This window comes from Dermacentor andersoni, chromosome 10 (assembly GCF_023375885.2).
Source record: "Dermacentor andersoni chromosome 10, qqDerAnde1_hic_scaffold, whole genome shotgun sequence".
Taxonomy (NCBI): domain Eukaryota; kingdom Metazoa; phylum Arthropoda; class Arachnida; order Ixodida; family Ixodidae; genus Dermacentor; species Dermacentor andersoni.
This window is the reverse complement of record NC_092823.1, coordinates 132,872,314-132,892,120: the sequence shown is the minus strand read 5'-3', so window position 1 is coordinate 132,892,120 and position 19,807 is coordinate 132,872,314. Positions and strand designations below refer to the sequence as shown.

Below are 19,807 nucleotides of genomic sequence, written 5' to 3'. Positions count from 1 at the left end.
GGCGAGTTCGAGGGCCAGAAATACGCTGACGGGGGTCCCGGGAACAAACAGTCCCGCAGCTTCATTGTTGTTTTATTGCGACAGCAATTATATGAACACTGCAGACGCATTTCCGCCGTCGTTGTCGCCATCGGAGTCGCCGCAATGTTCCGTATAAAGCCAAAGTGCGATGACATCGTCGCCGCGCAGCGTATACTATGTGCGAGTGAAAGCGCGCGAGGGTGAGCCGACGATGGTGGCTCAATCTCGCACGCAAAAGGGAGGAAAGTGGGGAGCTAGCGCGTCTTCCATTTCGCGTCAGGCATCGGGGGATGGGGTGGGGGACGGATTTATGTTGGTGGCCACTTAGTCTTGAAAGGGATCTGCGATGGGGACAGGGGCCTCTGAGGGCCGGTAGCTTCATGTGCGCTGTGTTCTCGAAGCCTAGTTCGCGTTGAAGCGAAAGGCAACACGAAGGTAAATTCGCTCGCTGCTGCTGCTGCTACCACGCTTTCTTACGCCAGCATTTTCACAGCTTGTGTGTGTGGTCATCGAGGGAGATGTATTCATGTTTGCTTCTGCGTGTGACACCATGCTTGTATATTTAGTTACAGGCGAATATTTACAAGGTGATACGACCGACAAAACTACAATTCTGACTTTGTATAGCTGCCTACAAATTTTTTATCTCAATCGATCCTTCACGTTCCAGGCCAGATTGAAGCTCCGTACGCAGGGGCTCAGTTTTGTTTGAACATTATCCTCCCGTCGGGAATTTCCGGAAGCTCTCGAGGGCGCACTACCTTTCTCAGAATCTTGTCGGTAGTAGGACGCGCAGATCGTTATTCCTTTTAAAGGGACACTAAAGGCAAATGCTAAGTCAAGCTAAAGTGATAGATTAGTGCTCGAGAAGCTCTAAGGCGTCAAGATTATCGCGAATCATCATCATCATCATCATCATCATAATCATCATCCTCAGCCTGGTTACGCCCACTGCAGGGCAAAGGCCTCTCCCATACTTCTCCAACTACCCCGGTCATGTACTAATTGTGGCCATGTCGTCCCTGCAAACTTCTTAATCTCATCCGCCCACCTAACTTTCTGCCACCCCCTGCTACGCTTCCCTTCCCTTGGAATCCAGTCCGTAACCCTTAAAGACCATCGGTTATCTTCCCTCCTCATTACATGTCCTGCCCATGCCCATTTCTTTTTCTTGATTTCAATTAAGATGTCATTAACACGCGTTTGTTCCCTCACCCAATCTGCTCTTTTCTTATCCCTGAACGTTACACCCATCATTCTTCTTTCCATAGCTCGTTTCGTCGTCCTCAATTTAAGTAGAACCCTTTTCGTAAGCCTCCAGGTTTCTGCCCCGTAGGTGAGTACTGGTAAGACACAGCTATTATACACTTTTCTCTTGAGGGATAATGGCAACGTGCTGTTCATGATCTGAGAATGCCTGCCAAACGCACCGCAGCCCATTCTTATTCTTCTGATTATTTCCGTCTCAAGATCCGGGTCCGCCGTCACTACCTGCCCTAAGTAGATGTATTCGCTTACCACTTCCAGTGCCTCACTACCAATTGTAAATTGTTGTTCTCTTCCGAGACTGTTAAACATTACTTTAGTTTTCTGCAGATTAATTTTTAGACCCACTCTTCTGCTTTGCCTCTCCAGGTCAGTGAGCATGCATTGCAATTGGTCCCCTGAGTTACTAAGCAAGGCAATATCATCAGCGAATCGCAAGTTACTAAGGTAAGTTACCATTAACTTTTATCCCCAGTTCTTCCCAATCCAGGTCTCTGAATACCTCCTGTAAACACGCTGTGAATAGCATTGGAGAAATCGTATCTCCCTGCCTGACGCCTTTCTTTATTGGGATTTTGTTGCTTTCTTTATGGAGGACTACGGTGGCTGTGGAGCCGCTATAGATATCATTCAGTATTTTTACATACGGCTCGTCTACACCCTGATTCCGTAATGCGCCTCCATGACTGCTGAGGTTTCGACAGAATCAAACGCTTTCTCGTAATCAATGAAAGCTATATATAAGGGTTGGTTATATTCCGCACATTCCTCTATCACCTGATTGATAGTGTGAATATGGTCTATTGTTGAGTAGCCTTTAAGAAATGCTGCCTGGTCCTTTGGTTGACAGAAGTCTAAGGTGTTCCTGATTCTGTTTGCGATTACCTTAGTAAATACTTTGTAGGCAACGGACTGTAAGGTAATTGGTCTTTAATTTTTCAAGTCTTTGGCTTCCCCTTTCTTATGGATTAATATTATGTTAGCGTTCTTCCAAGATTCCGGTACGCTCGAGGTCATGAGGCATTGCGTATAGAGGGTGGCCAGTTTTTCTAGAACTATCTGCCCACCGTCCTTCAACAAATCTGCTGTTACCTGATCCTCCGCAGCTACCTTCCCCCTTTGGATATCTACTTTCCCCCTTTGGATAGCGCCGTTGATCGTTCGGTATATAGATATCGTTCGGTATATAGATAACGTTAATCGGCTTTCACCAACAGATAATATATTTCTCAAATACCGACTAAACCGCGTTGATAAATTATACGAACACAGATTACTAGAAACGATTTACTTCTCATCTGAATATGTTAAGAATTATTTTGCATCCCTTGCTCAGCTAGAACTCTGCACTCACACGAAACATACTACACGAAACCCCGAGGTGTGGAAGGTACCATGGTTCGGAAACAATTACAGCCTACAGTCCTTAACACATAATATACCGACTGTACTAAACAAATATAAGCACACAGCTACACTAAATAAAAATGGTTTGCGTGACTACTTTCTTTCTTTATAGTGGCACTTTAGTACATTTGCATTCAAGTGTAAAATGTCATCTTCATGCATACGTGCGAAATTGTAATGTTTGTTGTGTATAAAGATTTCAGTGTATATATCATGTGAGTGCTACTGCCATGTAAGGGACCCTGGGCCTCCGTCAAGCTGCTGCGACAGCTTTTTGCCCAGGTGTCCCTCCAGTTCCTTTTGTTTCTGGTAAATAAAATTGATTGATTGATTGATTGATTGATTGATTGATTGATTGATAGCGACGCGGGCGGTTGAAAGGTTTCGTTTTCGCTCGAATCTGCGCAGCCCACGCTTTCGCGCTGCACTACTTTCCTGATCGTGGCTCGCGAAACTCGCACGAACTATAAGCAGCAGAGGATTCTACTTTCATGTGATGTCGCGGGATGCCCGAACGGTCCACGCCACATGGCCAAAAAGCAGCTGCAGCGGTGAATCCGCCGCTCTTTCTTGGCTTCGTACCGCCGTCTCTCGGGCGCCGTTTTACTTACCTACGGCAGCAAACGGGGGTGATGGCTAGTGACGGCGTGCGCATCATCACCACTCCCTCAGTTGGGTGGCGGGAGACTTGAACTTCGAAAAAGGTATTCGGGCGCTTCAGATGCAATTTTCTAGTAAACTAAGAACTTTCTTGGCACGAAACAAGCATTGTGATATTTCTGGAATTCTATGTAAACAGTCGACGCCGACTTAGTATTTGCCTTTAGTGAACCTTTAAAATGAAGTTATGGGTAGTCTTCACGGCAGCGGAAATACCACCCCAAATCTTGGCGGATATGGGAAAAAGCGAATATGCATAAATCCCCTGCTTTTCTAAGATGCGGGCGACGTCACTTGGTTGTAGTTCTGGTTTCTTCGCGCCGCTTCTACAGTGAAAACCCTCCTGTGAATGAAGAGGAGGTCCTCGATGCGCCCCAAAATGAAGTGCGTCAACCATTTCTTCGCCAATCTCTGCCGCTTCTGCTTGGCTTTGTGAGTTATCAAATAGCAGCAGACTATTTGAACGAAGCCAGAGGCTCGTTTTCACAACCTTCTGAAGAAGATACCGGGCAATCTTGAAGCCAGAAGCAATCTTAGGAAGGCTAACGGTGTCATTTCGCCGAATCTTATACGACATGATCTTTCTGATCCTTGGTTGGCGCATGGTGGCCAACCATTTCTCTTCATTCCTTCTTGAAACCTCCTTCCTCTTTGTTGAGCATCACGACCGCGAGAACTGTTCTTCTCGTAATGGCGGAGCAGGTCGGCACTCTTGTGTAGCTCGAAGCTTTCGCGGTAGATGTGGACGGTGTCCTCTCGGAAGGGGCTGATGACTGATGTTCATGCAGGCGTGAAAGTAGCAGTTAGACAGCCCTTAGTAGGCTGAGACTGTAGTGGTAACTTCAACATTCTAAGCTAGGTTTCTGTAATAGTTTCGAACCAACAACTTGGGAAGCTGGGTACCTGTAGGAAGATTGTGGCACATACTTAGTAGCTAGCGGCATGCCCTATGGAGCCTCGAAAAGTTGTCTGATTAGCACCTCTGTTCCTTCTCTGGCGCACTATTTTTTCCCCTAAAGCAACACGCCATCTGCCATTTGTCAGCAGCACCCGCCTGTACAGAACAGAGGGCGTCTGCAGCCTTTTTCTCCACTTAAAATTCATATCTGACGCTTGCGCCAAGTGGCCGCGTCGAGTTCCATCCATTCGCACTGTTTCACTTGTTGGAGTAACGCACCACCATCTCGACATACCGTCGCCCAAGCCATCATTGTTGTACAGAGCCGGGAACTGCTCTAGAGCGTCAGTATAGGGCTAGGATATCTTCTAGTCATAGCGAAAATCGCTGCATAGCTAAGTAAGCTTGCTTTGTTTGCAAGCAGCTTGGCTTCTTCTCGCCTTGCAGGATACCCGGAAGGTATTGCACGTGAAACATTGAAGTTTCTACAATTTAGGAGCGGAAATCATTACTCATTGTTTTTAATAGCTGACGGGGTAGCCTGTGAAAATAATTCATAGTAGTTACTCAGTAATTCAATATTTGCGGCAACGTGGTTACACAAGAAAATACTCTTCCGTCCAATGTGGATGTCAAAACTCTTCACCTTTGGATCATGTTTCAAACGAACGTTACGTTTCGGTTTATGTGCGAATACCTTAAATATAACATGTCCATGCCTTCACCGCAAAATTCGCTTTCATCAAAGGACGTTCTACTTACCCGAAGCACCAGTCTCGACTTTTCCTTTATCCAACCTGTACATGTCAAGCCTGCGATATAATTGCAACATTTGTCTAAAAATCTATAACTGAAATTATGAGATGGGTATTTTAGGCTCAAATATATAAATCAGTACAGTTTGTTGTCTCTCTAAGGAATGCAAAGACATGCGCCGCTTCAAAAACCTCCTCTTTTTTTATCGTAGAATGCGAATAAACTGAAAGGGAAAAGCTATTCGCGTTGTTCACTTACCCGGTCATCAGGTAAATGACGTCATAACTCCCTGCTATTTTTCCTTCATCTTTGTAAGTCTGTAGGTTCTTGAGCATCTCTGTCCCCTCAATCTTACCATTGTCAATTTTACCGAAATCGTGATCCTGTTTTAAATAAAGGAAAAAATGTATGTTGGTATATGTAGAATTAATAATCGTGATATCCGTTTCGGGTTAATATCTTTGTTGCTGTGAGGGCTTGTGAAGCGTCAACACCATACTCACCTCATGTATGAAATGTATGTTGGAGAGAACCAGTACTATGAAATTGTGCCCGCTGCCAAAATATGAAAGTGCGAGCCTACATCATTATTACTGTTATCTTTATATTAAAGATTAGACACAATGTTAATGTATAAAAGCAAGATTACTGACAGCAAACGAGAGCTAAATGGAATATTTATTTAGCTGAATCACCTGCTCAACAGGTTTGTTGACGCTAATGTACTGCATTGCACTGACTCACTGCTAAAGTGACAACCCTGTCAGTTGTCTTCCCGTTTCTGGTGCAATTTGAGCTCAACCTACTCTGCCGTCTATCCATGGCAGCGTTTCGCGGTAGCTAGATGTCACTTTCATTGTTAATATATTTTGGTGGGATAATTTAATTGAAGTATTACTTCGATGGTTATACTAGGAGAATGCCAGCAAGCTTGAAAGTAGAAGAAAAGCGAGAAGCAGACATTGACAAAGCGTCAGGAAGATGACTGGACTAACAACTGAACAAGCGTGGTGAATCGCCGCGTGGCTGCCATTGGCTGTTTTCGAGAAGACACTCTTTCGACGCTAGCGCCAAGGTCCCCTTGAGTTACGGCCCTAACCGCAGGGCGACGCAGAAGCAAATTGGCAGCGCACATGAATGTTTACGTTGTCATGGCAACAGGAGCAGCAGCCGCGCAGCGCCTCCTCTCCCAAACATTTTTCTTTTATTTTTGTTTTTAGTATGCCGACTCGTTATGCTCCCTTTCCCCCATGCCGCGCTCGCCGCTTACTTTTTTTGTTTTTACCTGTACGTGGCTTTTTTTTCTTTTATCGCGCGCGCATGCCAGCTCGCAAGCAATGCGAGCGCTACGCCGCGCATTGGCATTGCTTGCGAGCTGGTGCGTGGTGCGCCGTGGGCTATGCGTTGGCACGCATGCAGTCTTACCCATACTAATATTATACCAGCACGTGCCGGGTCATAAAAAAATTCCACTTCCAACGCATCTTTGGTCTCGCTTTATTGTCTTCATTTCCGAAAACAGATCTTTCTTATAACGTGGTGTTCACACTTGACGCAACACTAACGTGGCGCAACACTTGACCATTCTTCTGTGTTGCGTCGGTATTGTGCGGTGTTTTCATAGCGAAATTCGACAAGCATCCTTCAGACGCCACTGTCGACTATCGCGTTGCCCGTGTGTTTAGTTATGTTCATGATTTCCTTGTTGTCTTAAATATCGGATGAAGTGATTGCCTCACTGACATCATTTGCAGTATCTTATCAGTTTTTCAGCATTGCTGTCGACATCTTAATTTCACCCACGAAGCACCACAAAAAAATTCCATCAGGTTTTTAGATTTGACTTAACCTTTCATACTCAAGGTCACAGTTGCTGGGCTTACAATCCAAGAACTAAAAAGGCGTTGTTACCGTACCAATCCACTCACTCGAAGCTGGTCAAGTGTGGCATAGCCTCTTTGTGCTTGTCAAATGCGGTGGAAAAGAGTTGCACGCATCTAATGCAACACAGTGTTGCCCATCAAGAGAGGAGGCTGTTAGCGGCAGGCTATCCAAAGACTTTCATCGCGGCAGTGGCTGATTTTGTGTACAAGCGTTTGAAAATGCAACAAACAGATGGGATCGAGAAGTGCGAGCCAGAATAAAAGAGAACTTGATGTACAGTGCTCACGGAATGAAACGCGACACGGGGCATTTAGTAGAAACCTGCATACGTGCAAAGTACGCGAGAGCACCATGTCATGTCGCAAGGAATTTCGTCACCAAAGGGGACGAGGACTCCGATGTAAGTGTACGCGCCAAAATTACGTCGATGTGACACGAACTGCAGTCGGTGGAAACGAAAGTATGCGCATTCATCATCATCATCGTCATAAACATCATCAGCCTGGTCACGCCCACTGCAGGACAAAGGCCTCTCCCATACTTCTCCAACTACCCCGGTCACGTACTAATTGTGGCCATGTCATCCCTGCAAACTTCTTGATCTCATGCGCCCACCCAACTTTCTGCCGCCCCCAGCTACGCTTTCCTTCCCTTGGAATCCAGTCCGTAACCCTTAATGACCATCGGTTATCTTCCCTCCTCATTACATGTCCTGCCCATGCCCATTTCTTTTTCATGATTTCAACTAAGATGTCATTAACTCGTGTTTGTTCCCTCACCCAATCTGCTCTTTTCTTATCCGCTTCACGTTACACCCATCATTCTTCTTTCCATAGCTCGTTTCGTCGTGCTCAATTTAAGTAGAACCCTTTTCGTAAGCCTCCAGGTTTCTGCCCCATACGTGAGTACTGGTAAGACACAGCTATTATACACTTTTTTCCTGAGGGACAATGGCAACCTGCTGTTCATGATCTGAGAATGTCTGCCAAACGCACCCCAGCCCATTCTTATTCTTCTGATTATTTCCGTCTCATGATCCGGATCTACGGTCACTACCTGTCCTAAGTAGATCTATTCCCTTACCACTTCCAGTGCCTCGCTACCTATCGTAAACTGCTGTTCTCTTCCGAGACTGTTAAACATTACTTCAGTTTTCTGCAGCTTAATTTTTAGACCTACCCTTCTGCTTTGCCTCTCAAGGTCAGTGAGCATGCATTGCAATTGGTCCCCTGAGTTACTAAGCAAGGCAATATCATCAGTGCATCGCAAGTTACTAAGGTATTCTCCATTAAATTTTATCCCCAATTCTTCCCAATCGAGTTCTCTGAATACCTCCTGTGAACACGCCGTGAATAGCATCGGAGAGATCGTATTTCCTGCATGACGCCTTTCTTTATTGGGATTTTGTTGCTTTCTTTATGAAGGACTATGGTGCATGTGGAGGCACTGCAGATATCTTTCAGTATTTTTACACACGTCTGGTCTACACCCTCATTCCGTAATGCCTCCATGACTGCTGATGTTTGGACTGAATCAAACGCTTTCTCGTAATCAATGAAAGCTATATATAAGGGTTGGTTATATTCCGCACATTTCTCTATCACCTGTATAATAGTATGAATATGGTCTATTGTTGAGTAGCCTTTAAGAAATCCTGCCTGGTCCTTTGGTTGACAGAAGTCTAAGGTGTTCCTGATTCTATTTGCGATTACCTTAGTAAATACTTTGTAGGCAACGGACAGTAAGGTGATTGGTCTTTAATTTTTCATGTCTTTGGCGTCTCCTTACTTATGGATTAAGATTATGTTGGCCTTCTTCCAAGATTCCGGTACGCTCGAGGTCATGAGGCATTGCGTATACAGGGTGGCCAGTTTTTCTAGAACTATCTGCCCACCGTCCTTCAACAAATCTGCTGTTACCTGATCCTCCCCAGCTACCTTCCTCCTTTGAATAGCTTTTACTTTTTCTGGCGTTACTTGTGGGATTTCAAGTTCCTCTAGACTACTGTCTCTTCCATTATCGTCGTGGGTGCATCTGGTAATGTATAAATCTGTATAGAACTTTTCAGCCACTTGAACTGTCTCATCCATATTAGTAATGATATTGCCGGCTTTGTCTCTTAATGCATATATCTGTTTCTTGCCAATTGCTAGTTTCTTCTTCACTGCTTTTAGGCTTCCTCCGTTTCTGAGAGCATGTTCAATTTTAACCATATTGTACTTCCTTATGTCAGCTGTCTTACGCTTGTTGATTAACTTCGAAAGTTCTGCCTGTTCTATTCTAGCTGTAGAATTAGAGGCTTTCATACAGTGTCGTTTCTTAATGAGATCTTTCGTCTCCTGCGATAGCTTACCAGTATCCTGTCTAACCGAGTTACCACGGACTTCTGTTGCACACTCCTTAATGATGCCCACAAGATTGTCGTTCATTGCTTCAACACTAAGGTCCTCTTCCTTAATTAAAGCCGAATACCTGTTCTGTAGCTTAAGCTGGAATTCCTCTATTTTCCCTCTTACCGCTAACTCATTGATCGGCTTCTTATCTATCAGTTTCTTCCATTGCCTCCTCAAGTCTAGTCTAATTCGAGTTCTTACCATCCTATGGTCACTGCAGCGCAGCTTGCCAAGCACGTCCATATTTTGTATGATGCCAAGGTTAGCGCATAGTATAAAGTCTATTTCATTTCTAGCCTCGTCATTCGGGCTCCTCCGCGTCCACTTTCGGCTATCCCGCTTGGGGAAGAAGGTATTCATTATCCGCATATTATGCTGTTCTGCAAAGTCCGCTAATACCTCTCCCCTGCTATTCCTAGTGCCTCTGCCATATTCCCGCACTGACTTGTCTCCAGCCTGCTTCTTGCCTACCTTGGCATTAAAGTCGCCCATTAGTATAGTGCATTTTGTTTTGACTTTACCGATCGCCGATTCCACGTCTTCATAGAAGCTTTCAACTTCCTGGTCATCATGACTGGATGTAGGGGCGTAGACCTGTACCACCTTCAATTTGTGTCCCTTATTAAGTTTCATAACAAGACCTACCACCTTCTCGTTAATGCTATAGAATTCCCGTATGTTACCAGCTATATTCTTATTAATCAGGAAGCCGACTCCTATTTCTCGTCTCTCCGCTAAGCACCGGTAGCACAGGACGTGCCTGCTTTTTAGCACTGTATATGCATCAGTTCTCCTCCTAACTTCTCGGAGCCCTATTATATCCCATTTACTGCCCTCTATTTCCTCCAATAGCACTGCTAGACTGGCCTCACTAGATAACGTTGTAACGTTAAACGTTGCCAGGTTCAGATTCCAATGGTGGCCTGTCCGAATCCAGTATGAGCATTACTTAGCTCTTGATTGACGCCTTTCATTCCATGAGCACTGTACATGGCATTTCACACAGAATGAAAAGGGTTGCGGCAAGAAACGACGTCGGATTGGTTTGTTCTGCGCGTTGTAAGCTTGCAAAACTTTGCATGATGGTCTCGCAGCACAGTTCACGAAAGAGTACGTGCAATAGCAAGCATGTCGGGAAGCACCGCACGTGCGACATATGTGTAGTGTACAGTATTCCTTGGAAATGTGGTAGAGATTACATAGGACAAACCGGTCACTGTGGGAATGATCGGATGCGTGAGCATGCTAATCTAATACCAAGAGGCACCAGGAGGTAATCTTCCGCTGCATTGTAAGGAGTGCGATTGTAATCCCATATTGAGTGACGTTAAATCTCGGGGAAGGCTAAGAATCAGCAGGAAAGAGAGCTGATTGAAGCCTATCGCATCTATAAACTTGGCCCCATAAGCGACCTATGGGTATTCCTTACCAAGAAAGAACTTTTATTTCTTGATAAGTGTAGACGTATATAGACGATGTATTGGCCGTGTTTTTGTTATGTTGCGCCTTGCGCATGTTCAGTATGGACTTAGGGGGCGTCGTTTTCATGAATGAAGTTCAGTTGTTGGTCCAGCCATCTTCCTGAGGCTTTGTCTATGTCGATCTGCTTCTCGATTTTTTCGACCTTCAAGTTTGCTGGCATTCTCTTAGTATAACCATGTACCAACTAGCCCAAGAAGCTACTCTCATTACTTCGATGGACACTCGAGGGGAAATTTAGCCGTCGGCGTCCCTGTCACCGCGTGATTCCGTATACAGACCAAGCGCGTGAGGTCACGCTTCGCGCACTGTTTGCTGTTGGTGCGAAAGGAAAGTGTGCGATGGTGAGCCAAGATGAATGGTGGCTTGATGCGCGACTTCCTGCCACATGGCTCATGTTGGACATCACGTGATCCAGCGTACACTAGGGTGAGGGAGAGGGAGCGTAGGAGAGCGCGCGGTAACGTGAATTGGATAATTTGGATCCCCGAATTTTTGCGTTTCCGTCGACAGAACACTCGACAGAAAACCATTACATGATTAGAAGCAAAAAGTGCCTATCTCCATTGGAATTGCGCATGCAAGACACACACCAGTATTCGTTTTAATAAAGAAAAGTACTAGTGTAAGAACCACTTTATAGATGATAAGGCACGTTCGAATAACACGAAGCACCTGGCGTCTGCCCAATGGGTTTCCCAGTAAAGATTACGTATGCATGAGTTGCAGTTGCCGGGAAGCGGTAACTGTAACATATGGAGTTACGTCGCTACACTTTCTATGTAAAACAAGAACCCGCCTATCAACTAATTTGATTTGTGTTTTGGTAGCGCTATGAGAAGGCCACGCATAGTTAGGACTCCCCAAGAGCAGCGTTAACACAATAAGCGGCGACAGGAAAAGAAGCGTCAGTATGCGCGACAGCGCCTGGCTCAGTCTAGCCAGGATGCAGCGGTTCCTGTGCAAAACAAGGCACGAACCTGAGTGTTTACCACAGCGATCGCAAAGCAGTTATGAGTATTGTTTCACTGAGAAAAAGGTTTGGTACACTGCATTTCATTGTCTTTCTGTCAAGCATTTCTTGTAGTGCATTGCTCGATCTTTCAAGGCGAGATCAAATTGGTCTATGGGATCAGGCGATACCACAGCTTCGCTGGCCAACCGTCCTCACAGCGTGGATTGGGGCCATTGTTTTAGAAGCCATTTGAACTATTGCAAAAGCTTTTTTCTGCCTTGGTGCGGTGAATAAAGCTTCCCACAAACACTCATCGGCACCTGTCGGGACTCTGTAAAAACTCAGTGAAACTCAATGAGACCCAGTGAAGCCCCCCAAGGGTTGAAACACCAGATTCAGCAAAGTATGGGAAGAATGCAGCAGCTGAAGCGATAGTACGAGTGCATGCAACTCAGTGGACCATCCATATGCCTGCTCGACATTTAGGTTTTTTATGGTATTTTGATTGAATTTTGACAGCCAATAATATATTTTTGATCTTTCTTCGTTTTTACTGATTATAATTTATCGATTATAGCGGGTAAATTCAGGTATCATGAATTTATTTTGTTTCTGTCCTACAGATAGAAGTATAGTTTTTGTTTGCGCTCCTTCTGTCTTTGTTTCTGTCTCTAGTGGTGCGTGCGGTCCAGATTTTCTTAAAATTTGTTTCTGAAGGACACTTTCTTCTGGTAACTTCTGTACTAGTGACGATTTTCCAAGGTTATATGGGAGTTTTTTAAAGACTATTAGGTGCCGTTATCACGGCATATTGTTACGGCCAACATAGTACCATAAGTACACCAATTCTTTGCTGGTTCATAACTCTTAGACATATATTATTGGCCTCGATCCCCTAAAAGTCTCTGAGCGTGTCCTGAAAGGATATAGAGAACTGCCAGCGGAACTAGACGGATTGCTGGTGATGTGTCATACCAACTCAATAAATACTTCATTGCACATAAACTAGATACGTTAGGCGCCTAAGATCTGGCGTAGCCGCTATATATATAAGCGCAATTTATGCAGATACATCATTTTCTCAGTAAGGAATTGGTGACGCCCTGAACGCTGAATAACCTGCACACTTGTCCTTCAAAAAGAAAATAGTGAAATGGTGAGCAAACGCATTTTCAACAGCCGGCAATTATGACATTCCTTCATAGTAAGATAAATATATTTCTAGCGGTCGGAACACGGCTCGCGCTCACAACACAATAATTATTTTGTCTGAAGGCTCCGGTGGTCACTTTGTGTTTTACAGAGCAATTTGAAGCACCAGAGTAGATGGAGATTTAAAGGAAGTCGTGGGCGAAACTTATATGCTCTGTGGCCTTGAATTCACCTGCCTCTCGTGGAACACCTTTCGTAGTGAACTTATTATTCAACGCCAATGAACGAACACAATCTGTCGCTCAGTTCGTTGCGGAGAAATGCGATCGGCAGTTAAGCGTTAAGAAAATTCAGCGAGATCTCGGCTGGGTTTCTCAAGCGCTCAGGTGCAGGAATAAGCGTCTTAAGCTTTTTTATTCAATCTACAGCATTGAAACGAAAACTTAGTTCAAGGAGGTATCTTCACTTCTCCCTCCCTCTCCCCCCGCCCATTACGTTTCATCACGCGAACATCATTTATGTTCGGCTATGCCGCAGCATGGATCCAGCATGGATCAGCCTAAATGTTATATTTTCTCGGGACCACTAGCGGAACTAATGGATTGCAAAAAATATTAAATAGAAATTAAACGGTGGGTTTTTTGTGTAAGCCGAAACCCCGAACTGATTATGCGGAATACGGCAGTGGAGGAACCCAGACCAATTTTGTCCTCCTCGAGTTATCTTTACGTGCATCAAAATCACGATGTACGAGAGTATTTTTTGCATTCCGCTCCCACTGCAATGCGGCCGCCAAGGCGGAGATTAAACGCGGGACCTCAAGCTAGAAAGTGCCCCGGCCTGGTCATTGATTTACCTCGACAGGGTGAGTGCAACACGAAGGAAGGAAAGGAAATGCTCCGTTGTTTCGTAAACAGTCGCCCCCGGCTGCAATGCCTCTAGCAGCGCTGCGGCACTGTGGAGAAATAAAGAATAACGGCCGCACTTCCCGCTGTTCTACCTGCACTGCACAAGCACTGCACAGTCCTACCGACTGCATCCCCCTTCCTCAACTGTGCAATTGTAGGATACTTACCCTAGCCCGTGTTATTCCAACGAGAAGGAAATTTATTTTAGGGTGGTCCATGTCCAGGTACCTTAAGTTCACCTAGGAAAAAATGCGAGTTAAACACCGCTGAGAGTCAAAGTGACTCACGCAACAAACTTTACCCGAACCTAGAGTGAAAGATTACAACGTTCCAGACGCATGCAGATACGTCGTTGCTATCGTTAGCGAATGGTCGTCAGTAAAGAAGCAATAACAAAACACGGATATCGCCGCTCCTCTCGAATGCCACGCACCAGCTACCCGCGACATTCTACGTTTCGACAGCATATTCGTGCGTTCATGTATTGTTTACTTGTGATGAAAAGCAAATGCTGTATTTCTACAGAAAGAGGTGGAAGGTTAAAGCTGAGGACGTTTTACATTTTCTCTTGAGAAGTGACATCAGACTTGGACAGTCACCCCCCCCCCCCCCCACGACATTTCGAGAAAACCTCTTTCTTCATACGAGGACTTTCATTTAATCAACCAGCACGCTTTAAGAGGAAGCTTTAGCTCGTGTGCTCCTGCCTAAATACATGTAAACGGATAATTTGTTTTTCTCGGCAACTACTGCACCAAACTTGGCGAGGTTTGTTGTATTTACAAGGAAAGCTTAAAATCTAGTGACCGTTCGTTTCGAATTTTTGATTTAGGTCGTCAATGTTTTATTAAAAGGTGTGAAATATAAAAAAAATATTCAGAAAACGAAACCATTAAGTTTACAACTCTGTAACTCAGAAATGTAAAACGATATCACAATTATATGAACTGCATTTAATAGTACATGTAAGCCGGACAAAATTGACATGTTACACATGAGTCTCAAAAAATTTAGTAATATGGAAATGCAGCTTTTTCAGAACCCTTTGTACCCAACGTAACAGATTCACATAAGATATAAGATGACGCATCAAATTTGTCTGCTTTCAATTATCTAGCGGATGCCGTTTATAGAACCGCGATATCTGTTCTTTATGCAAAGCTATCAATTTGTAAATTTCGTTTCTATTTTTCCTTTCAAACCTTCAAACATTTGAAAACCTTTGCAACAAAATTCATGCCCTAAATCAAAATTCTGCTTGCAAAAATCAGTAAAATTTAAGTTTCTATCTCAAATACAACAAACTTCATTAAAATTGGTCCGCGGGTTATCTCGGAAAAACGTTTTTGCGTTTTACATGTATTTGAATAGGCCACGTCGATGTTGGGCCCGAGCTAAAGCTTCCTCTTAAGATGTTGCCCGCATAAAGAGCTTAGACCTATTGTTTATAAATATCTTAGTAATGGTCATATTTCCGGTAGAAACATTTACCATCATGTGGACGTCAGTCACCTCCTGCCTCCTCTCCGCATTTTCAGGAGGTGTGAAAGTAGCTATACATTTAACAACGTGGCATACATTCTATGCTGTTACTAAACGCGATAACAATTCTATGGAGAACTTGAATGAGTAATTCACAGCAAAGGCTTTTATTCACCCACACACTTGCAGTTTTGCCTTCGTATCACGCAGAGTACCAGCTATTTCGCCAAATATAAACAAGCTGCCTTGTTTAGTTGACTGATAATGACGGGTAGATAGGCTTCATGTTCGCACACGGTATACCGCATAAAATAGAGACAAAAACGAGTATAACATAGAGATTTGCAACGCTTATGATAAAACTAGGAAACTTAAACTTCCTCCGCCCATCACACGTAATACAGCCTCCGTTTTTATGGAATGTGAAGTCAGCGTCACGCACACTTCTATGAAACTCTAAACGATAATAGTGGCCTATGAGACTTTGAACACTTGGTCAATGAGTTTTTTTTTTGTAAAGAAAAGGAAAGCTTATTGAGTACGCTTGAAACTTTCCCCGTCTATCACCTATTAGGTGCCCACTATTTCTTCGTGATGTGAACTTTGTGGCACGTTGTCATTTTTGAGGGCATTAGGTGAACCTCCCACGTTGTCCATAACATAGTTTTATACTGCATTGGACGCGTGTTTAAGTAATTTTCTACTAAGAGTGTAAATAAGGCACCACTTCAAACTTTTTTCGTGCTTGACCCATGCACAACACGCGTTTAATTTAACAAAAGAATATTGTGCCTCATTTCGTTCACTGAGGAGACTGGGGATGTGTACCACGTGTCTAGTATAGAGGGCATGATAATCTGGAGAAAACGAGCATTCAGTAATTATTTTTATATCTGAAAGTTATTCTACAAGCTTCAAGGATTGAAGGTGTATTACCCATATTAAGGCGCGTATTTTCTCCAATACAGATTTACCGCAGTCTGCTCTTCTTCCAGGGCTGCGCCTAATCTTTACAAGGGTTTCTCACACCACCTCAGAACCGGCAGAATGGGAGGATTTGCCAATTTTCATTAAGTGTCGTAATAATTGTGGACAAATCTCCCCGAACATGCACACCCATTCTCTCTGTACTTGGATGAACTTCGCGAACGGTTAATTTCCGAGGATACCCAGGAGGGCGGAAGAAGAAAAATGAAGAAAACGCATATTACATTTTCCACTGCTTCTAGCTGCCTTAAGTAGCTTCGCTGCAATATGGCCTATATGTGCGCACACTTTATGTCGTCCGTCATTTCTCAATGACAACAATGACGTCGTCTTCTGCGCTGCATTTAAAACACGAAAATTTGTTAGGCACTGTCACTATTGATGACGCACGTTTTTGTGTGACGGAAATAGAAATAATGCCTTAGGTGTCAGATCTTAAATTATTAAATTACGAGGTTTTGCGTGCCAAAACCACGATCTCATAATGAGGCGCTCCGTAGTGGGGGACTCCGAAATAAGTTTGACCACCAGGGGCTTTTTAACGCGCACCTAAATCTAAGTACAGAGATGTTTTCGCCTCCATTCGGAATGCGACCGCCGTGACCCGCCGAGATTCGATGCCGCGACTTCGTGCTCAGCAGCTGCACACCATAGCCATTAAGCAACCACGGCTGGCTCAGGGGAGTGATCTGTGAGCCTAGTATAATATACAGGCTCTAAAATCAATTGAAGATAACAACAAAAAAGGAAGTAGAACCAATGTAACAAAGCTTGTTGGAATTGCTTGTGGACGATGCTCGTAAACGGTAATGCGATTAGCATTCAAGCAACGCAGACACACACCTTATTGCTGACGATACGTGGAATCTGCTGTATACATTCTGGGACTTCTGTTGCTTAGGCTGTATGTGACATACACTGCCTCTGGTATGGGCCCAATTTCGCCGTAGCAAGGCTGCATGACGATGATGCAGTGGCGTCGATGGAAGGACGAAGAAGGAATGACGTCGATAGAATGATGAAGGTGGCATGACTATGCCGGTATGAGGACAGTGAGAGGATGATTCTGAAATGATGACGATGGTATAACGACTACAGTGTGACGACTAGACAACGACACTGGGATGACAACGAGTGTAGGACGACGATGTCGAGATGTGGATGGTATGAGGACAACCGACGGTGATGAAACTAGAATGATGGCACAACTACCAGCATGGCATGACGACGACAGCGTGAAAAATAACACGTGATGATGGCGCAAGGAAGACAGCATAATCATGATAGAATGGCGACAGCATGATTGTAGTAGAATGAGGAAGAAGAAATGACGTCGATGGCACACTGAGTCGGATTGGCGATGGAGGCATGACAAAAATAGGATAACGTTTCTGAAATAGTGACGATGCTAAGACTACAGGGTGACGACAATGACATGACGACATGACATGACGACATGACATGACGACAATGGCATGACGACAATGGCATGACAGGAGTCGGAGGGTGAAGTTAGAAGGCCGACAAAGAAGCGAACACGATGACATCACGACGACAATATGGCGACGAAGCATAACGACGATGCCATGACGACATTGCCTTGAAAACGGTATGCGCACTGTGGGATGACGATGACTGTATAAAAATGACTGTATAGCGGCGATGGCTTGACAACGACACAATGGCAGAGCCAACATGAGGAGAATCTGATGACGATATTGAGGGATGACGATGCAACGACCACGATGGCATCACGGCCACAAGAATATACCTAGTGGCCCAAGCTATAAGGCAACTTCGGCCGGTGGTTTGGCGCAAATGTCAGAACCACGACGGCATCACGGGATTCGGATGACTAAGCGGGAATGAGGATGGTGTTTACTGAGATGCCTTCGCTTTCTGTACTTATATGTAGCTCGACGCTCCTCGCGGAATGCACATTCTTGTTTCAGATTGTTCGCCACACACTGTCTGCTTGTGTTCCCGACTCTTTCTTCAATTTACAGTAGCCCATTGGAAGTTTTTGATGCCGGTATGTTCACTTTTGTCTTATCGTTCTCCTTGTCTATTCGGACTCAGTGGTACATACCTGTTTTAAACAAATTGACCAAGAAGGATCACGAGAAGGATTCTCCGAGCCGCATACCAAGCTGCACCTACCCAGTGGCCGGCTATGTGCACTCGTCAATGCAGCAGCATCCAGCACGCGCAGAGTGGTCCGCAGAGGCGATGAAATCCTCTCTTTGAAATGTGCGTTACATCGCAACTTTCTTTTATGTAGCGGGCAATGTCCTGTAGACATTTATTCTGTCATTCGGAAGGAGAAGTAGTTTCCCTAGAAAATATGTGAGGAGTTCTGAGGAAAGAAACTGACTACCTCCGGATGTGAATATTTAGGAAGAGGAAACAATATATGTGTGATTCGCGGTTCTCTCTGAAGTGACATGAATTAAAGCAGTAAACCTAAAGTCGTTGCAAAGCAAGCTTACCGCATTTGCCATGACTGCCAAGTAACTGACTAACTCTTCATTTTTCTTATAGCTCTGTTGGTGCTCTTTGTCGGAAATTATGTGAAGTTCCACGGCAAACTTTTCAACGGCCGATCCAGGTGCTTCTGTCTTCGGGGGAGCTGGAAAGAATATTAGATTTTTTCATGTTGGGGGGGGGGGGGGGGTTATACTGGTAATAACAATACGATTACACTGAGTGCGTTTACAGTCACTTCTGTATGTGTAGTAAGAGTACATATTTATTGGCCTCTTCCACAGTTTAAACAATGATTCTCATAGAGAATGTTCATTCTTGAAAAGAAACGCGCGCACATGTGTGCATGCAAACATGTGCGCATAAATTGTCGACACGTACTCATGTAACAAAAACGTCAGAGTTTCGCCCGAAAAGCAAATCATTGATTACGATAGCAAGTTACTACACAGTTATACAAAGTAAGCTTGGCAGTTTTATCAGCTGCATAAACTACTGTAAACATACGCTTACAAACTAAATTAACAAGCACGTTACCACACACGCACAGGCTACCACGAACATAAATCGCCCTTTAGGAGGATGTGACCGTGGCCAATGAGCCTTACCGTTTAGCACGACAGAAACCTGAGCTAGTTGGTAAGGATTCATTATGCAAAAAAGAAGTGACGTTGATGATTACCTGATTTTCTGCAATAGGGAAGAATTCGATTCCGCTGCGACCTCAGTAAGTGAGAAATTAAATCTTTATGGGGGAGGATTGAAGTTTACCAAGGAATTTCCTCAGCGACGCGTAATTCAGTTTCTTGACATTTCCTTGATCTTCGAACAAAATCATGTTTGTTGGCAGTACTCCCCAAGATCTTCGAAGCCGTTGCTAAACTTTCAATCCAAGCATTCCAAAGTAGTAAAAAACGGAATTGCCATGTCGTGCCTTAAGTCTTCCCTCACCAGATCGTGCATGCACAAAATGAGCGCCAGTTTTAATGCATAGGTCCGGCGCCTATTAGAAGCAGGTTATCCTAGTGTAGCAGTGGCCACTGTGGCTGAGCGCCTAAAGAAGTCGGTTTCGAGA

General features: G+C 44.4%; 1 protein-coding gene across 1 annotated transcript in view; it reads right to left on the bottom strand.

Annotated features, from left to right (window-relative positions):
- The window catches only part of LOC126543710 (venom metalloproteinase antarease TserMP_A-like), a 77,634-nt gene that overhangs the window by 20,704 nt on the left and 37,123 nt on the right, over positions 1-19,807 (bottom strand). The window contains exons 5-8 of the mRNA XM_055078168.1: positions 18,738-18,877; positions 13,947-14,018; positions 5,267-5,391; positions 5,015-5,064 (exon numbers count right to left, since the gene is read on the bottom strand). Of these exons, the coding sequence (XP_054934143.1) occupies positions 5,015-5,064; positions 5,267-5,391; positions 13,947-14,018; positions 18,738-18,877 (387 nt within the window). The remainder of the gene's footprint in view (positions 1-5,014; positions 5,065-5,266; positions 5,392-13,946; positions 14,019-18,737; positions 18,878-19,807) is intronic.